General features: G+C 52.0%; 1 protein-coding gene across 2 annotated transcripts; it reads right to left on the reverse strand.

The window, feature by feature from the left end:
• Positions 1-857: 857 nt before the first annotated feature.
• LOC130261196 (centrosome-associated protein CEP250-like) lies at positions 858-18392 on the reverse strand. 2 transcript variants are annotated; one of them, XM_056507163.1, is made up of 17 exons: positions 18304-18392; positions 12060-18048; positions 11073-11120; positions 10694-10830; positions 10082-10238; positions 9145-9324; positions 8396-8530; positions 7971-8114; positions 7233-7513; positions 6037-6196; positions 5232-5472; positions 4468-4622; positions 3259-3528; positions 2653-2793; positions 2010-2147; positions 1462-1619; positions 858-1151 (listed from the first exon to the last, which is right to left on the reverse strand). In XM_056507163.1, the coding sequence occupies exons 2-17, from the start codon at positions 12072-12074 to the stop codon at positions 1028-1030; spliced, it is 2484 nt and encodes an 827-aa protein (XP_056363138.1). In that variant the 5' UTR covers positions 12075-18048; positions 18304-18392; the 3' UTR covers positions 858-1027. The 2 variants fall into 2 exon arrangements, with proteins under 2 accessions (XP_056363138.1, XP_056363137.1); XM_056507162.1 differs by lacking the exons at positions 12060-18048; positions 18304-18392 and having other exon boundaries at positions 10694-11956.
• Positions 18393-18743: the final 351 nt, after the last annotated feature.

The raw sequence follows: 18743 nt of genomic DNA on the forward strand, positions 1-18743 counted from the left end.
GCCCCCATTCCTGCTCCTGTCTTTGCTTCCAATCCAGCTCCTCCTGTCCCCGCGGGACTGCAGCCGATCCCGATCCCGATCCCGGTCCCGATCCCGATCCCGGTCCCGGTCCCGATCCCGATCCCGATCCCGATCCCGATCCCTCTCCCCTTCCTGTCCCCAATCCCGATCCCGACCCCATTCCCGCTCCCGCGGGAGAGTGGGGAATGCTGCCCGTGGCTCCGGCCCCGCACTGTGATCCCGGGCAGGGCAGGTGGTTTCACGGAGATAAAAAATTCCCCAGACATTCCCCAGAGAAAGTTTTACATCGGTTAAATCCTGGGGATAAATACCCGGGGGGAGGCTGCAGAGGGGACAGGGCCAGGACAGCCCCAGGGGCCATGGGCACAAAGTGACACACAGGAGGGGCCCTCCGAGCTCAGGAGACACTTCTGCACTGGGAGGGTGGCTGAGCCCTGGGGCAGCTGCCCAGGGAGGTGGTGGAGTCTCCATGGATGGAGAGGCAAAAGGCGCGTGGACACAACCTGGGCAGCTGGCTGGGCATCCTGGCAGCTGGGTGGCCCTGGAGGAGCAGGGGCTGGGCAAGGTGATGACCTGAGGTGCCTCCAGCCTCACCCTGAGATTCTGTGATTCTGAGAAAAAACAGGTTGCAGTTTCCATGTCACGTGTCTCCCTTCTGCAGATTCCTCCTTGGAAATGTTTGCCCATGGTCATTGGTTTGGGTGAGTAGCATCAATCTTTAATTAAGATTTGGTTTTGGTGGCTTGGTTAGAATGGCTTCAATGTTGCTTCAAATATAATGCACTACACCAGTAGTTCTCTGTACTGAGTAGTAAGTAATTCTGAAAATGATCTTTGAATTTAATTGTGATCATAATAAACACTTTATTAGTCTATAAATATATCCCACATCCTATGGAACACAGCTGTATAAAGGTTCAATTACACCTATACTATCCTATAAACATCAACTATTGATTAAGTCTAAGACTGCATCCAGCTGCTCCCTGGCTCCTCTCTGAGAAGTTTAGGAAGCAAGGTGGTCCTTTCTGCACCCTGTGACGCAGTGGGAGTGTCTCCAGCCTGCTCCCTGCACAGATCTCCAGGTTGTCCTGTCGGTCCCGGGCCAGCTGTGACTGCAGCAGGGACACCTGGAAGAGGCACAAGGCCCGGCTCAGACAAGCCCACGCTGGCAGCAGCATCCGCAGCCCCACGGTACCGGCTGTCGGGGCAGACACAGCCTCCAGCTCCACCCTCACCAGCACTCTGCCCTTGGGGAGGGGAAAGGAACAGGCTCCCGGACTGCCCCTGAACAGAGCTCAGATGATCAACAAGTCCAGTTTGTGGCAGGCAAACCCTTCCCACGTACATCCCTCAGCCACCAGAGCTCTATTAGAGAGAGTTCTGACACCATTTAGGAACCCAGCTCAGATTTCCCAAGCACACATTTGGGGCACTGACCCATTTCTCCACTGCTGCTGCTGCTCCCCTGAGCTATTGGAGGACTCTTTTCTTCCAGAAGTTGACATATTTTGCTGGGCAGACTCGTGGACAGGCAGTGTAAAGTAGTCTGGGGAGAACACTCTCCTAAAAATTCTGATTCTTCTCCCTTCAGGTCCCTGCACATTGGATGGGAGAGAGGGACACAGAAACCTGTCAGCAAACGTGGAGCAAAAGGACCTCTGGACATCAAGGCAAAGAGATCTTTATTCAAACACCCTGAATTGCACCAGACAACACTGGGGGCAAAAAGCTCTCGCTGGCAGCTGTGCAAGAGAGGCCAGTGTGTGTCCTGGGACACGGGGCCAGGGAGGGAGGCAGTGGAGTGAAGGTGCCTTTGTGAAAGCCATGGGCTGCCACAACAGAGAGAACAAACAAAAGGCTGTGCCCACAGCAGGGACAGGGAGAGGCAAGGAAACAAGCAGAGGACTCCAAAGCGCTGCCTGGGCTCACGTGCCCTGTTCCAGAGGAGCCTGAGGCTCTGCACAGGCACTGAAAGCCCATTTTACCTCATAAGTCCTCCTGGGGTCAGTGGTTGCTTCATGCTTCTCTGCCTTGTCTTCTGATGTTGCAACCACATCCCGCACACGCTCCATGGCCTTCCTGGGGTGCTCTGACAGCTGCTCCCCTTCTGCTCCAGCAGCTGGCTGGGTATTCAGAGAGGAGATGATTCCCTTAGTTCAAACACCATAAAAGCTGTCCTTCAGAAATCTCGCTATTGGGAAGCATCCTCAAAGCACCAGCAGTGCAGCTGCTGTTCAGTCCTTGCTACAAAACTCTGCACAGTTTAGTTCATCACACTGCTCACATGATCCATTCCTTCCCACACAGAATTCAAAGCCCCACGTGTTGCTCACCCCGGCCGGGCACAGGAGAAACAGCTCCCCATGCCCAGCTTTTGGCCTGGAGCTGATTTCAACAGCAAACCCCTGCACAGGCAGCCCAGGGTCAGGGAGCAAACTCTTCCTCTCCCAAACTTCAGAGCATTCCACACGGGAGCAGAGAACAACCAAGCAACCAAGCCCAGGGGCAGAATGAGCCTTCAAGCACTGCTGACGCCTTGAAACTCCTCCAACTCCTCTTTCCGGACACCGTGGACTTGTATTCCAGAGGAGCCTGAGGCTTTGCAGAGCCAGCAAAAGACCATTTTACCTGCTCGCCAGTTCTCCTGGGCTCAGTGCTCCATTCAGGCCACTCTGTCTTCTCCTTTTCTGGTGATGCAGCCGGTTGCTCAGATTCCAGGCTGGCGTCTGACATACAGAACAGCTGCTTCACTTGTGCTTCAAAAGCCGGCTGGGGATACAGAAAGGAAATGATTCCCTTATTTCAAACACCACACAAGCTGTACCTCAGAAATCTCCATCACAGGAAGCATCCTCAAAGCACCAGCAGTGCAGCTGCTGTTCAGCCTTCTCAGTACAAAACTCTGCTCAGTTTAGTTCATTGCTCAGCTCACCTGCTCCATTCCTTCTCGCACCTAATCCAAATCCCCACGTGTTGCCTCCCCTTGCCAGGGCACAGGAGAAGCAGTTCCCCATGCCCAGCCTTTGGCCAGGAGATGATCTGAACAGCAAGCTGGCAGTCAATGCTCTCTGAATAGAGCCAGGCACACAGACAAGGTTGCCTGCTGCAGCCCAGGCTGCTTTGCCCAAGCAGGCCTGGACTGACATGGATAGAGGGTCCCAATTCTTTATGGGAAACATCACTGGAATAATTCAGGGATGTTGCAGTGGACTGAAGGGCAATGCCAGTGTGTACCTGGATACAAGTCTTTCCCTTCAGGATGTCCAAATGTTTCTTCAGAGTCCCTTTGGACATCTCACTCTTGTTCAGTGCAGCCCTCAGGACTTGAGCACTGTCTATCCATTTCTTCAAAGCAGCAGACCCATGCTCTAACTCTTCCTGCATGCCTTCCCTCTCCACTTCCAATTGTTGACTGTTTTCCCCATGATTTCTCATCTCAGCTGCATGCATTTCATTCTTCTTTTCCAGATATCTCATCTGCTGCTGGTACAATTCCCGTTCATGCTGCAAAAGAGGAAAAGGGTCACTCATTCCCTCTCTCGGTTTGCTTCTCATACCAGATCTGGACTCCTGTCCCAGGGGCAGGCACAGGCTGCCCCTCTCTCTCTGCCATGCAGGATGCTGCAGACCTTTGCTGGACCCCCCTTGATGCTGCATTTTCCCAGCTCACTGAGCCCATCCCAGCTTCCTTCCTGCCCTTCCCCGACTACTTGCAGCTCCACTCCAGTGTTCCTTTGGGGAGGAGCTGCCAGAACTGCAGCCAGGATTTCAAGTCCATGCTAAGCAGGATTTAGGCAGTGCCACGAGGGTGTGCCCTCCAGCAGGGAGGAAGGGAAGAGCAAACAGCCCCAGCATTCCATTCCCTGGGGCTGGGGCAACAGCAGTGGTTTTCCACCTCTCCTGTGTAGAGTTTCCATGGCACCGTCCCGAGAGCCCCACTGCCCTGTCTTGGAGCAGCACTGGCCAGATCAGGCTGTCATTCTCTGCTGCCACTCAGGACCAGTTCCCCCTTGCAGGCACACTTCCTTCTCTGCATCAGCACTTGGCTTTCCTCTCTTCTCTCCCCACTGGCTGCTCTCAGATGGCCAAGGCCAAACACCTTTCTATGAACAGCAAACTTGCTCTTCTACCCCTCCTTCCAGGTCCAGATATTTATTAATCTGAACATGGCTTAGCACACAAGGAATTGCCCAAACCATGAAATGCCAGTAGAGACAGTGTGGACATTGAGAACTCATGCTTCTAGGGCACAGAACTCCATCATGGAGAAAAATCAGCAGCCTCAGCACTAAGTGGCTTTGACATGACTACAACATCCTTTCCACCTTATTCAGAAGATTGAAATTAGAAAAGTTAAGCTGGAAAAAGGTGCTCCTTAGAACTATTAATACAAGGTCCAAACAGATCTAGGAAATGGCCCTTTGTGGCATCTGCCAATCTCACCAGCACATCCTTCCTTTCCTTCTCCAGGCTCTCCAATTTCCTCTGCAGAGATGCCACCTCCTGACGAAGAGTCACAGCCTCTTCCTGCAGGGCAATGGTCTCCTCCTTCAGGGCAGTTTCTAGAGTGGTCTTCTGGTGTTCTGCCCTCCACATTGCTGCAGCAGAAAAGAAGACAGGGAAAAGCAAAGCAAAGACAAACTGATGTGCATCCTGCAGAGACAACAGCACTGTCTTCTCTGCCTGCCTGTGTTTGACAGGCCCTAAGCCCACAAGGCTCCAAAGCTGACAGAAATCAAGGAAACTTCCTGGCAAAGAGAAAAGCAGGAATGAAAGGGGCAAGGTTCAGAGGAACAGGAAAGTATTTGCTCTTGCACTTGTGCAGGGTGAGCAATCCAAGAGAGACAAAGGAGCAGGCATGCCTGTGCAGCCCTGCTCCAGAGGGATCAATAGCCTGGAGGCTCTGGCAGGCCTGGAGTTTGGGGGAATCAAGCTGAGGCATCCAGCTAGAGCTGCTTAGCACAGACATGGTACCTGAAAGGCATCAACTGTGCACAGGATCAGCCATAGCACAGGCAGATGGCACTGCCAGCCATGGCATCTTTCTTGAGAAAAAGCTTTCACTGACACTACAATGGATAAATCTCCTGCAGGTTGTGTTTTCCCATCTGCCCTTTCTGGGCACTCCCCTTTTCCTGTGCATGGGATCAGAAATCCCCACTGCTGAGACAGGATAGGGCAGTGAATGGATGGGAGAGAAGCTGTACCTTGCTCACTTTCCTCCAACTTCTTCTGCAGCTCCTGTTTGCAGGCATTTAGTTGGTCTCTCTGACCCTGCATCTTCCTCAGCTCCAGCTCCACGGCCTTACACTGTGTGGCCATGGCCTCTGCTCTTTCCTCAGAGCTTTGGAGCCTCACACGCAGCTCAGACACCTCAGTTTCCAGCTGCTTCTGTTGAGTCTCCTGGCGAGCTGCCTTCTCCATCACTGCCACCAGCAGAGCCCAGGTCTGGAAATGGATGCACAGAGCCTCAGGGACAGGGCTGCTCCTGAGGCAGCAGAGCAGGCAGTAGGGAGAGCAATGAAGGAGAAAGGACTTCAGGCAAAAAAACACCAGGAAACAGAAGGTGCAGAACCAAGGATTCCATTGGAGACAAAAGTGGAGAAAACAGGGAAAGGAAGGCAATGGACACCCTTGAGGCTGCAGCTCTGAACACTGCCTGAACTGGCTGCGGTGCAAGTGCCCTGCCCAGCCTGCCATAGCCACATCTGTGTCCCCTCATTGCTCAGGCACCAACTCCATCTGGGACAACTCTGCTAACACAGGGACAGAGAAGCTCCAAAGGAGTCTGCTGCTGCTTCTCCTCCCAGATTTCCTGCTGGGACCCACAAGAGAATGGGGGAAAACATTGGCAGCATACACCAGGTCCAGCCTTGGCCTCAGGGTGCAGCAGCAGCCATGGGCAGAACACAGCAGCAGTGGATGCTACTGGGAGGGGAAAGAGGTTAGGGCCTCCAAGCCAAAGGTGGTGGTGTGTGTCCATGGAGAAGAGGATGCCAGTGCACAGCTTACCTGGCTGTTGAGCTCCTGCAGTTCTCTTCTATGCTTGGAACGGAGTCGCTCATTCTTCTGAAGAGCAGAATGAAACTGAGACACCTGATTGTTCAGTTCCAGGTTCTTTTCTTCCAGCATCCTGAGGTACAGGTTTTTTTCCTCCAGAGACAGAATCAGCCTAGAAGGAAGGCATGCAACTCATTACTACATGGTATGACATTTTGTAAACTCTTAGGACTTGCACCACCTCGGGAAAAACTGCTCTGTCTGATGAGCTTTGTCTAAACAACTTGGCTGTTTGCTCCCCCTGCAGTCACAGCCCAGCATGTGCCCACATTCCTTTTGTTCCTGAAATAACAGGGAGTCCCTGCATACATGCCCTGGCTTCTTTTTCAGATGGGAATGTGAATACAAACCTAACAAAATCTTGCAATGAAGACATTAGGGGAGAGAAACAATTTTCTTCTGACTAACCATGCTCCAAGGGGAGAGGTTTAGTCAACATGGAAGAAACATTTCCTTCCCCCATCTTGTATGCCCAGGTAGGACGAGCAGCACCCTACAGCCAGGGGATCCCTGAGACTTTCTCTAAGATTTATGAGTACCCATCCTACTTTCAGCTGGAGAAACAAGGGCTGAAAGCAGAAGTGGCTACAGAGGCTTGGAGCACAACCTGATGGAAGATGCAGAAACCTCCAGGCAAGCAAGAGTCCCCTTGCCTTCCTTTGTCTTCTTCTTGGAAGAAGAATCCTGCGGCACTGAAGACTGGCAGGATTTGATCAGCTGGAGGAGCCCCCCTAACCTTGGTCTTGTTTCTTGCAATCTTTGTACAGTCAGTAATGCCTGTGACTGTGTGGAGAGTGCCAGGGATCCTGCCAGACACCCTCCAGGCAGTGGGGGGTATTTTTTGAGGAATGATGCAACAGAGACCTTCTTGTTTCTTGGGTGCCTTTGAGGACAATCTGGCCTAGATCAGCAATCCGGGCCATAAATGGTTTTTAAGAGAAAGTGGTACCCCAAAAGCCTCTGCCTTCAGAAAAACTTTAACTGATGGCTTAAAGGAAAAGAAAATGACACACAACATTCAGAAAATGAAATGTATCAGCACGTAAAGGTCAGAATCAGCCACTTGGGAAATGCTGCCAGAGCCCCTGGGAGGTGCAAAGATGGCAAAGAGGGAATCCCTTCACCACAATGCAGAGTCCCACATTTACCTGGCTTTTTCCCTCTCTAGGACATTCACAGAAGCCTGCAATTCTGAATTTTGCTGAGCCACTCCTTCCCATTGACTCCATGCTCTCCCTAGGTTCTGCAGGTACATTTGCAGCCTCTTGTTCTTATTTTCTGCCTCCTCCAGCATCCTCTGGACATGTTCAACCTCCAACAGCTTCTGCCTTGATTGCTCCTGGGCCTCACTCACATCCTTCTGTGCTCTCCGGACGATCGCTTCCTGGGACTCTTGGGAGGCTGCCAGCTGAGATGTCAACTCTCCCACCTCCAGTCAAACAGAACAAAGCAGTCAGAGGCTGCAGCCACAGCTTGTCACTGTCAGCCACAGCAGAAACTGTGAGAAAAAGGTAATAGACAACTTCCCATTTCTCCCAGTCCTGACAGCACCAGATTCACAATGGATATGGACAGCTTGTTTCAATCTCTAAGTGGGCCACCAAGGGCACCTAAAAAAGCACCTCCCAAACCAAGGCTAGCAAGAAGAGGCCAGCAGGAATCCATGCTGATGGCTGTTGGCCAACAAGCCAGAGCACTAGCCCAGCTGTCCAGGGCAGCAGGGAGATTAAGCAGAGCACTGAGTGTCCTTCAGAGCAGCTGCCATGGACAGCACAGGACCAGGCAGCCCCAGGGATCACCCCATCAGCTGCTGCTCTGCCATGGAAAAGCAAGAAGGCCACAGATCCCTCCCTGGATGACTGTGGTGCTACTGCTGTTTTGCTCACCTGCTTTTGTACAGCGTCCCTCTGCTCAAGGAGGAGATTCATTTCCTCCCTGACGCCTTGCAGCTCTTCCTTGTGCCTCCTCTGCGCTGCCTGGATTTCACTCCGAGCTTCCTGCAGCTCAGCTTGCAGCTCTGCCTTGATGGTCTGGCAACAAAATGCAGAGCAACTTCCTGGGACCTGCCCTCATGCTCAGCTTTTTCTACTTTCCACACTGTCTCAAAATCCCATTCCTTTAGCTAATTATTTTGACCTCTCTAGCCAGCTCTGCTTCCTCTGCAAGCCCTCCTTCCTGGGGCTGAGCTCTGGAGCATGCCAGGCTCTGTGGTCCCAGGGCCTGAAGCAGCCCTTGCCTCCTCAGTCCCAGGAGTTGCCTCTTGTGCCCTTGTCACTGCCCAGCACTCCGTTCCCTGCCTACTCAGACTTACCTGCTCCTTCTCTTGCTGCTCTTTCAACTCCTGCCTGAGCTGCTGGATCTGCTGGCAGGCTTGGCTGAGCTCTCCCCGAGTCTGGAGCAGTGCCTCTGATAAAGCACTCCTCTCATTCTGCTCTTCCAGCAGCACCTGCACAGAAGGAAGGAGCAGAGAGCTTCACATTTGCCCTGCAATGTTTGCCCTGTGTGGCAAGAGGCAGAGACTGAAGGGCTCACACACTCTCAGAGCACTCGGCTGCTGCTCCCCTGGGCCACTCTGCCCCGGGGCAGCCACAGCTTCCCAGGAAGGGATTAGAACACAGCCCTGAAGACATCTCTGGGTTACTGCTCAGAAATACTCCAGATGAGGTTTAAAAAGATTTTTCTCTTTTGTGTCAGCATTGCTGCTGCACCCTCCCCATGCCCACAAAAGAAAAGTCTTTTAAACTCACTTTGGCAATGAAAACCCACCAGTACAAAGCAAAAGGGGAGTGGGAAGACAACGGTGAAGATACTCTGAAGTACGTCTTAGAAAAACAGAGCACAACAGCAGCACACAAATCTCAGCTGAAAGCTGATGTTTCTGCCTGGCTTCCTATCAGAGGGCTCATTCCTGGTGCCAAAGATAGCCCCGTTCACTTTTCAGCACCCCAGATTCAATGTAGAAGACACGGAGGACATGCTCCACACAGCCTCATATCCTGTCATCTCCCACAGCTCCAGCCTTGCAAAAAATCACACCAGTTCTTGTTTCAGTATAATCACCTCTCGCTTGGCATTTTCAAATCTTGTTTGTTCCTCTTCTTTTTGGGCCTGCAGGGTGGCAAATTTCTGCCTCATCTCAGACAGAATCTTCTGGTGCTCTTGCTCTCTCTCTGCCTTCTCTTTTTCCCATTGTTCCAGTGTCTCCTGCATCTCTGCATGGTGCCTTTCACGCTCACTTGCCTGAGGAGGGGAGGAAAAATCTTCAAGATTAAGTCCCAGGCAAGCTCCTCACTGAAAAATGTGAAGCTTCATCCCTCCCACACCCCCCAGCCTGAAAAGACAACAGCACTGGCTTTCTGCACTCCAGAAACAGTGTCCTGTCAGGGAATTTAAAAGAAGGCTCCGTAGGAATAATTTCTGTTGGGAACGACCTTCCCAAGCATTGAGTCCAACCACTCAGAACAGGAGGTGTCACCTTCCCCTCTCTGATGCCCCAGTCACAAGGACTGTTGGGCAGGGGACCTCCCTCAGCCACTCCTTGTCACATCTGTGCTCCTGACCCTTTCCTAGCTCTGATCCCTGTTTTTGAGGCTCTGAAGCTGCCCAAAGAAACAAATTTTGCAGAAGCATATAGAACATTGCTCATCACCATGTCTATCTCTGGCTAAGAAATGCGTGGAGCATCTTGAGCCAGGTGTGTACAGCAGTGTCCCTGTCTTCTACTGCCAGAAACTGCATCTGGGCTCATCTGGCTGGCACAACTCCCACTCTCACAGGTGCTGCCTAGGAATAAGATGTCCAGAGCTGTGGTAACATCATCCCTCTCTTGCTCCAGCAGATCCCTCTGAAGCTGCAATTCCTCCAATGTCTGTGTCTTGACTTCCAGCTCACTCTGCACTGATTTGTCTTCTCCCTCGAGTGCAGCCAAGTCCTCCACTATGCAAGAACGGGCAAGGCAAGTTTTTAGTGAAAAATCCGTCTTATCTCCAAAACCAACCTCCATCCTGTCCTTCTGCTCTGCCTTTTCTGCCTGGGCTGACGCTTCCTCCTTCTGCTGCTTGGTGTTCTTCTGGCACAGTCTCAAGGCTCCTGGCTCTGGGATTCCAATGAATTGCTGCACCTTTTCCTTGGACTTCTCAATGTTTTCACAGTCACTGCAGGGACAAGGCTCAGTCAGAAGAAGGAAGAGGCCTGAGGGGTCACTGATCCCATTTTCAGCACTCCAGGATGGAGCCGGGCACAGTGGGCTAAGGAAGACCTTGATGTTTTCCTCCCAAGGAAATCCTCCAGAGGCAAAGGGAAAGGAAGGCAGGATTTTGCCTTCTTCGGTGAGAAGCAGTAGCTGGGCAGGGGCACACAAAGAACAGAATTCAGGGAAGCAGCATGGGGAGAAGAAGAAATCTTCTCTTCCAACATGGCTCTGCATTGCCTAGCCAGCCTTGGGAGCCACAATAGAGCATGGAAAACCCAGACAGGATGATGCTCAAGAGCCACACTGAGGCCTATGCATGGTAGGGAAGGGGATTTCTTCACCCAGGACTCCTCTGAACTCCCAGGCCTGGAAGCAGATTGTTTCTGGAACGCAGAAGGAAGAGGAGAAAACGCTCACCTTCTGATTTCTTCTAGCAGACAGTCTATGTGCTGCTGACGGCTTCTGAGTCTTTGGTATTTCTCTGCCATTTGCTCAAAATATTGCTGCAAGCGCCCACAATTCTCTGTGGCTTCCTGAACCAATTCCAAGGGATCCTGTTCATCAATGGATGTCAGAGTTGAGAACATGTTCCCAGGACTGTCAGTGCAGATGATGGAATTGCCCATGCTGTCACTGTCGTCTAACAGCACCTGAAAGCCCACATCCAGCTGTTATTCAGGTAATCTGTTCCTATTCCAAAGTGCCACTGAGATGCCTCTTCTGATCTCACAAGAACCAGCTTCCATTCATGGAGAACCAGTTTAAAAATCCCACCAGCTCAGCACTGTTTACTCACCTCAGGGGATCTGGAGGAGCGTCCCCGGTGAGAAAGGCCTCGAGCTCCCTGGAAGAGCACAGGGCAGAGCACACTCAGACTGCATGGCTGCTCCTGAGGCAGCCACCTCTCAGTGCCTCCCAGGCTGTCCCAGAGCACAGCAATTCCAGCTGAGCTCTTCCCCTCCTCCTTTGGAATATTTCCAGCCCAGCTGTTTGACAGCAGCACAAAAGAACATGCTGGAAGGTGTCTCATCACTTCTAAGAACAGCAGAAGGGGAGTTGCCCAGAGCCCAGTCCAGTTTGGCCTTGAACACTCCCAGGGATCCAGGGGCAATCACAGCTTCTCTGGGCAACCTGTGCCAGGGCCTCAGCACCCTCACAGGGCAGAATTCCCTCCCAATATCCCATCCACCCGTGCCATGTCTCAGTGGGAAGCCACTGTTCCTTGTCCTGTCCCTGCAGGCCCCTGGCTCAAGTCCCTCTCCAGCTCTCTTGCAGCCCCCTCAGGCATTGGAAGGGGCTCTAAGGTCACCCTGGAACCTTCTCCAGGCTGGACAACCCCAACTCTTGCATCCTTTTCCCTTGGTGCAGGTGCTCCAGCCCTTGGAGCATCTTCCTATCATCCCCATGGCCTCCTCTGGGCCTCTGGGGATCATCTTGGAGATGTCAGGGAGAAACCCATTCTTGCCTCTGGGAAGCACTGAGGCTGTGCTGTAAATTGGGCTGAAGGGAAGGCAATGAAAAGCTGCTCCCTTGTTTGTGCCCACAGCCTCCAGTGGGACAAGGATGGAGCAGGAGATGTGGCTGTGCTCTGGGATGGCCAGGAGCCCCCCATTCCTTCCCAGGCCTGTCCCCACAGCAAGCACCAAAGCTGCTGCCAGCACTGGAACAGCCAACTGTTAATCCCTTGCTATTCCCAAAGGAAACCATTCCCTGAGGCACAGCCCAGGCCCAGCCGGGCCCCTGCCGGGCCTGGCACATGGAGAGCAGTGGCTTTTTCACTCACCCGCCGGGTGTCCATCTGCCCCTTTGGTGACCAAATCCCAGTGTCCAAAGGTCGTTGATTTTTGAAGGGTCTAAACCCCAGTGCCCAAAGGCCCTTGGCCTTTGCAGGGTCTAAACCCCAGTGCCCAAAGGCTCTTGGCCTTTGCAGGATCTAAACCCCAATCTCCAAAGGCCCTTGGCCTTTGCAGGGTCTAAACCCCAATCTCCAAAGGTGTTGGCCTTTGTAGGGTCTGAACCCAAATCTCCAAAGGTGTTGGCTTTTGCAGTGTCTAAACCCCAGTGCTCAAAGGCCCTTGGCCTTTGCAGGGTCTAAACCCCAAGCTCCAAAGGTGTTGGCTTTTGCAGGGTCTAAACCCCAGTGCCCAAAGGCTCTTGGCCTTTGCAGGGTCTAAACCCCAAACTCCAAAGGTGTTGGCCTTTGCAGGGTCTAAACCCCAGTGCTTGAAGGCCCTTGGCCTTTGCAGGGTCTAACCCAAATTTCCAAAGGCTCTTGGCCTTTGCAGGGTCTAACCCCAATCTCCAAAGGCTCTTGGCCTTTGCAGGGTCTAACCCCAATCTCCAAAGGCCCTTGGCCTTTGCAGGGTCTAACCCCAATCTCCAAAGGCTCTTGGCCTTCACAAGGTCAATAGCACACAAGCAAGGTGCCGTTGGCCTTTGCAAGGTCTGAGCCCCAATGTTCACGAGCTGTTGACAGCTCCAGGGTCCAAACCCCAATGAGCCAGGAGCTGTCGATTGTTGCCAGGGTCCAAACCCCAGCATTCCAACATTCCATGGCCTGTTGACGGTTGCCATGGTGCAAAGCCCATCGTTCCAGGGGCTGGTGGAATGGCCCTCCCAGGCTCTCCCCATCCCAGCTTCCTGCTGGCCCTGGCACCTGCCCTGCCTCCCCCGTGTCCCCACAGCCGTGCCAGGCAGGGCCCTGGCTCAGAGCATGAGTTCCAACTGTCTGGTCTAGACAGCACCAGTTTTAAGGCTCAGCATTCTCAAGACCTGCAAGCTCTTTAGGGATGCGCTTAGTTCCTGAGTCACAGGAATTCTTCTGTCTTCCTTGACACAGGGGAGATGTAAGAAAAAGCCTAAAAACGTTTTTGGTGCTTACATATATTCATGGAAAATAAAGCCTTGTGTTTAGAACAGTCACATGAGGAGGAAAAATGGTGTTTCAGGGGCTTTTGAAATTCCTGCAGAGAAATGCCAAGAGCTGCAGTGTTTAAGGCTCATAAAATAGATTAAGAATCCTGAGACAGACATGAGTGCATTTCTTTCTCTGCTTTCTGTTTGGCAGTATATCACTAGGTCTTGCAGGCAGAAGAAAAGTCTTGTTGCTTACATCAAAGATTCCTCACTAGGAATAGACCTTCAAGCACCAAATGGATCGGCTTGGAAAAACTTTGGCAGGTGTTTTTTACCCTCATTTTCAATAGCACTTGTCTGTGTCCTACAGAGGACTTCTGTGTCCCAGTTGACAGGAACTGGCGGGACACAAATCCTCCGTGGAAGAGAAGAGCTGCACCTGCCTTCTCCAGGGCCTGTCTCTGCAGAGACCGATGGCCCAAGGATGTCCCTGCCAAGTGACATCAGTTCAGAGATCAATGCAGCTTCAATCTCCGTTCCACAAGAGCAGCTTGAGTAGAGCTGCAAAGGAGCAGGAGAGCTCCTGCTGAGGTCTGACAGCTCCTGCCTTGTCCTTGAGCAGCTCTCAGTGTAGTTCTGCCGGCGCTGTCGGTCCCGGGCCAGCTGTGACTGCAGCAGGGACACCTGGAAGAGGCACAAGGCCCGGCTCAGACAAGCCCACGCTGGCAGCAGCATCCGCAGCCCCACGGTACCGGCTGTCGGGGCAGACACAGCCTCCAGCTCCACCCTCACCAGCACTCTGCCCTTGGGGAGGGGAAAGGAACAGGCTCCCGGACTGCCCCTGAACAGAGCTCAGATGATCAACAAGTCCAGTTTGTGGCAGGCAAACCCTTCCCACGTACATCCCTCAGCCACCAGAGCTCTATTAGAGAGAGTTCTGACACCATTTAGGAACCCAGCTCAGATTTCCCAAGCACACATTTGGGGCACTGACCCATTTCTGTGCATCAGCAGGAGGGCTGCTGCTCCCCTGAGCTGCTGGAGGACTCTTCTACTTGAGCTGTGGGACAGCCAGCCCAGGTGCGAGGGGAATTTGGTGCTTGGGGATTTTGGTACTTTCTTGAGGCGTTTTTAACACCCCAAGCCCCATTTTACACCTCTCAATTTTTAAATTATACCTTACTTACGACTTTAACTAGTGTGTAGTTATTCATCTTTATTATGCTTCTACTCAATTTTACTTATTTTCGAGGGATTCTTAGAAGGATTTTGGAGATTTATTTTTGACTTTTCTTGGTTTTGCCACGTTTTAACACACAATGCACTTTTTCAACCGTCCATTGTTTAAATGCAATTAAAATATAGGCTTAAATATTTCATACTTATTGAAATTTATTCCATTTTTGTCCGTTTAATTGAAATGCTGAGGAGGTTTTCAGGCTTTTTTGGGTTACTCTGAGTACCCGCCCAGCCAATCGCTGAGGGGAGTTTGGCTGAGGCGGGAACTGCTCCCGCCCCGCCCAGCCAATCGCTGAGGGGAGTTTGGCTGAGGCGGGAACTGCTCCCGCCCCGCCCAGCCAATCGCTGAGGGCGCTTTTCCCCGCCCGCAGTTTGGGCGGGCACCGCCCCCCCATTGTCCGTCCCTGAGGGGGGTTCGGCGGGAGCTTCTCCCCGCCCTCCCCTCGCCCATCACTCCCGCCCCTCCCCTGCCTTCCAGTGCCCCCTCGTGACTCTGAATTTTCCCCAGTCTGGACTGGTTTATACTGGTTTATTCTCCCCCCTCCCCAGGTAGAGGATCTCCAGCGCGCCCCACCCTCAGAGCATAAAATTCACATCGCTAGAGGTTCGTGTCCATAAAGGAAGCAGAGGAGTCCTGTAAAAGTCCCTTGATTCGAACAAAGGGAGAGAGTCCATCAGGCGTGTGTCCAGTGGGGTCTCTCTCGATTATTTGGAGCAAGAAGCCTTCTTTTCTCCTCATTTCCCTGCTGCATTTTCCCCTCATTCCCCGTTGGCTGAAGGTACTCAGGACATCCCAATCTGCCTATCCATGCCCCCTCAGTGTGTACACTCCATAAAACACAGGATCTATGATCATTACAACAAGCTAAATCAGTTGATATTTTTCATAAATTTTACTAATTGACATAGACTGCTCCTCAGCCAGGTTCATGCTAAACTCCTGAACTTTGGAAAGAAGAACCAAGACTTTATAGGACTATGAGAGATGAGGTGATATTGTGTCCAATGGGGTCTCTCAGTTAGTTGGAGCAAGTAGCCTCCTTTTCTCCTAATTCCCTTTCCCCCTTGGCTAAGGTACTTGGATGCTGTTATATATGACAATATAATAATGGTTTTCGCTTCCGTGTATTAGCTTTTGCATGTTGTTAATCACCATATTTTGAACTATATACAAAAAACAGTTTTGATATGGTACAATTTATACTTTTCACTGCTTTTAGTGTAATTAGTCAGTTTATGTATGCACTATATAGTTTATATAAATAGTAGTGTGATAAATATATAGTAGACTTGAGCAAAAGGTTAAAGTAGAGACTGTGTAACATTAAAATTCTTTTATATAACTAACTCAGAGAATGGTGTAAAACAATTATGTTGTTTCTCACATCTGTGGACTGGTCTCTCCAAGTGATAACAGTGACAGAAACCAGAGCATCAGAGGAGAATTTATTAGTTCCTCGTTATCAAGGAGTGTGAAACAACAGGATGGAGCCACAAGAAGAAATAAAATATATTGACCTAATCTACAGAATGTCATGCAGACAAGTCAGAAGTTGAAACCAAACGAGTTCCTGGAACATCAAAAACTCAAAATAATGTTTGAATAATGTATAAACCCATGAATATACATGTATCCCCAGAAATGTAACAGTATATAGAGAACACGATTTTAAGTTAAGGTGTTTTGTTTGGCCAATTGCCAAAAACACCCCAGCCCTAGATATTTGTCCTTTTTTAACCCTTATTAAACTTCTAAAAATTCTGAAGTGTGAACTTGGTTTCTACAGATGGTACTTGGGACTTCCTGATGTGCCTGTCCATGTCTCCCCTTAGTCTGTGCCCTCTGTAAGACACACGGTCCATGATCATTGCAATTGGCTGAATTAATTAATTTTAGAAAACTTTGCTAATGGACATGGACTTCTTCTCAGGAAAGAAGAACAAAGACTTAATAGGGTTTTGAATATTAACTTCTCCACTCAGAGTGAACTTAAAGCGAATTAGAACCCCCCAAACTCCTGTGTCACCTCCTCCAGAGCACCACAACCTCCCCAGAGACCCCCAAGCCTTGCTGCCCTGGTGGATAAGTGGCTCTATGTGTTTGGAGGTGGGGAGGGGGCTCGGGGGTCCTGGGTGAATCCTAGAGGGATTTGGGGTGGCTACAGGACCTGGCGGGGGGGCAGGGAAATTTGGGGGAGTCAGGGTAGGTGATCCTGGGGGCTCTGGGTAGTTTGTGGGAGGAGATATAGGGGGAAGATATGGGAGGACAGGGAAAATACACGGATGCAGTTTGGCCTGGTTTGGAGGAAGCACAAGCAAGGCCTTAGGAGTAACTCTTTATTGACGGAACAGGGGTGTCAGGTTTGCCATTCAGAGGCCCTTCAGCTCTCCTGCCACACACCTCGCCCGCCTCAGACGAGCTGTGGGTTCACTGATCTGCGCCGTGCTCCGGTCTGGGCAGGGGGCTGGGGACCCTCCAGAGGGAAGGGCTGTCGGGAAAACTGCGGGTCCACGGAGGGGAGAGTGTCCTCAGCAGCACAGCTCTCCTCTCATCCTTGGGATGGGCTTGGGACAGGTCATTGCAAATTCTGTCCGGGGCTTGGTGCATGCCTACACTGAACAACCCATACTAACACAGAGTGAATGATCCGATTTGCCATGGTCCTTATGTCCAAAGTGTTGCCTGAGGTTGCTGGGTTCCTTTCTCTCACCAAGCTCTCCTTCACCATTGCAGGATACTTGGGTTTCATGATTTTGGCATAGCCAGTCCCTTCTCGGAGCTGTGGTCCTAGGGCAGGCAGCTTTACTCCTGTTCTTGCTTTCTGGCTCCGTCTTTTAGATGCTCCAGAGATTCCTGGCTGCATCTGCCTGCTATAGACCCTACCTCTGGGAAACTCCGGGATTTTGGTGTACTTGCAGCTGGAGGCTCCTTCAAACTGAGAAGCTACCATGGATTTCAAGAGGCAGCAAACATTCTTAACAACTTGAATGGTGAGATTGTCAAGGCAAGCATGTAAATGTGCTCTGTCTGAGGAGGCTGCTTCATCTTCCTCAGATTTGTCCACTAGGGTGGCTCTTCCATCAACAGGCTGCTCATTCCACCTCGCTGCCCTCCTTGATTTAGAAGCTTTGGGCTCCAGACAGTACCCCAAGCCCTCCAACACCATTGCTAAAAGCTCTTTGGCCACCATTCCTATTTTCTGATGGCGGTCTAGAGGCATCTCTGCAGGCTCTCTTCTCTTGCAGCTGCTGAAAATGCTTTCTCTGATCCCCTGGGCAGCATTCCTTAAGAAGTTGACACGCTGGTTCCGAGGAACCTTCAGTCTTGCAAACACTTTGTACACAATGGTCTCAACCAGTTCTTGGAGCTTCTGGGCTTCTGCTGTGGTCAGCTGCCTAAGGACAGCTTTAAAGAGGCAGCGAGCAGCCTTGTGCGGCTTCCTCTGGGAGTCAGCAGCAGTGCCCAGCTCAGCTCTGGAGCAGGTTTGGCCCTTGTCTGAAGCTATTTTCACTCTTCTTAATCTCCCTGATTTCAGAGGGGTCTCTTTGCTCTTCTGTGGACATGGGCAAGAGGGTTTCTGAGGCTGCAGCCGCCGTTTCCGCCGGCGGGAAGTGTCAGTGGGTCCTGGCAGTTTGGGACCATCCTTTAATTTCTCCTGAAGTGGCAGAAGCCCTTCCTGAAAGGTGACACCAGGTTGTGGGTCATGTGTGCTGAGGATTGCCGTGGGCCAAGGCCAGCACTCAGCTTCAGCCAGTTGATGAGGGCAGGAGAGCAGGGCTTCCCCCAGCACTGCGTGTGCCTGCACATGGCCCTGCTGCCCGTGCCCAGCTCAGCCCTGCGCTGCCTCAGCTCCCAGCCACCGAGTCCTTTCCCCAGCACAGCAGCACAGCCCTGCACAGTCCTGTGCCCCTGAACACAACCCTCTGCCTACCTCTTGCTGCCTCAAGATCTTCTCTAACTGCAGCTTGAGCCTGGTCAGGTAGTTCCTGTACTCGTTGAACTCCTTCAGAGTGCAAACCACCTGTGGAGGGACGAGGGCAGAATCCCCCAAACCCTGTCAAGCCACGCAGACGGCTTTCCCCGAAACAGCCCGACCCCAGCAGGAGGGGAGCTGCCCCAAGCCCTCCCCCCATATCCTGGTGTTGGGGCCACTGATGGCCCCCCAGCCAGGGCTGCACAGGCAGCGTGGGGCAGGCTGAGAAGGGCAGGAGTGGGACTTGCCAGGGGGATGTTGGTGCTGCTTCTGCTCCAGGGACAGCAGCGCACGGCCCTGCCCTCTGACAGCAGCAGCGCTGCGGCGAGGGCTGTGGGAGCCCCGCTTGAAGGGGGCTGCTCCTGATCAGCCCAACACCCAAACCTGCCTTGTTGTCC

The sequence above is a fragment of the Oenanthe melanoleuca genome, chromosome 20 (genome assembly GCF_029582105.1).
Source record: "Oenanthe melanoleuca isolate GR-GAL-2019-014 chromosome 20, OMel1.0, whole genome shotgun sequence".
Lineage (NCBI taxonomy): Eukaryota > Metazoa > Chordata > Aves > Passeriformes > Muscicapidae > Oenanthe > Oenanthe melanoleuca.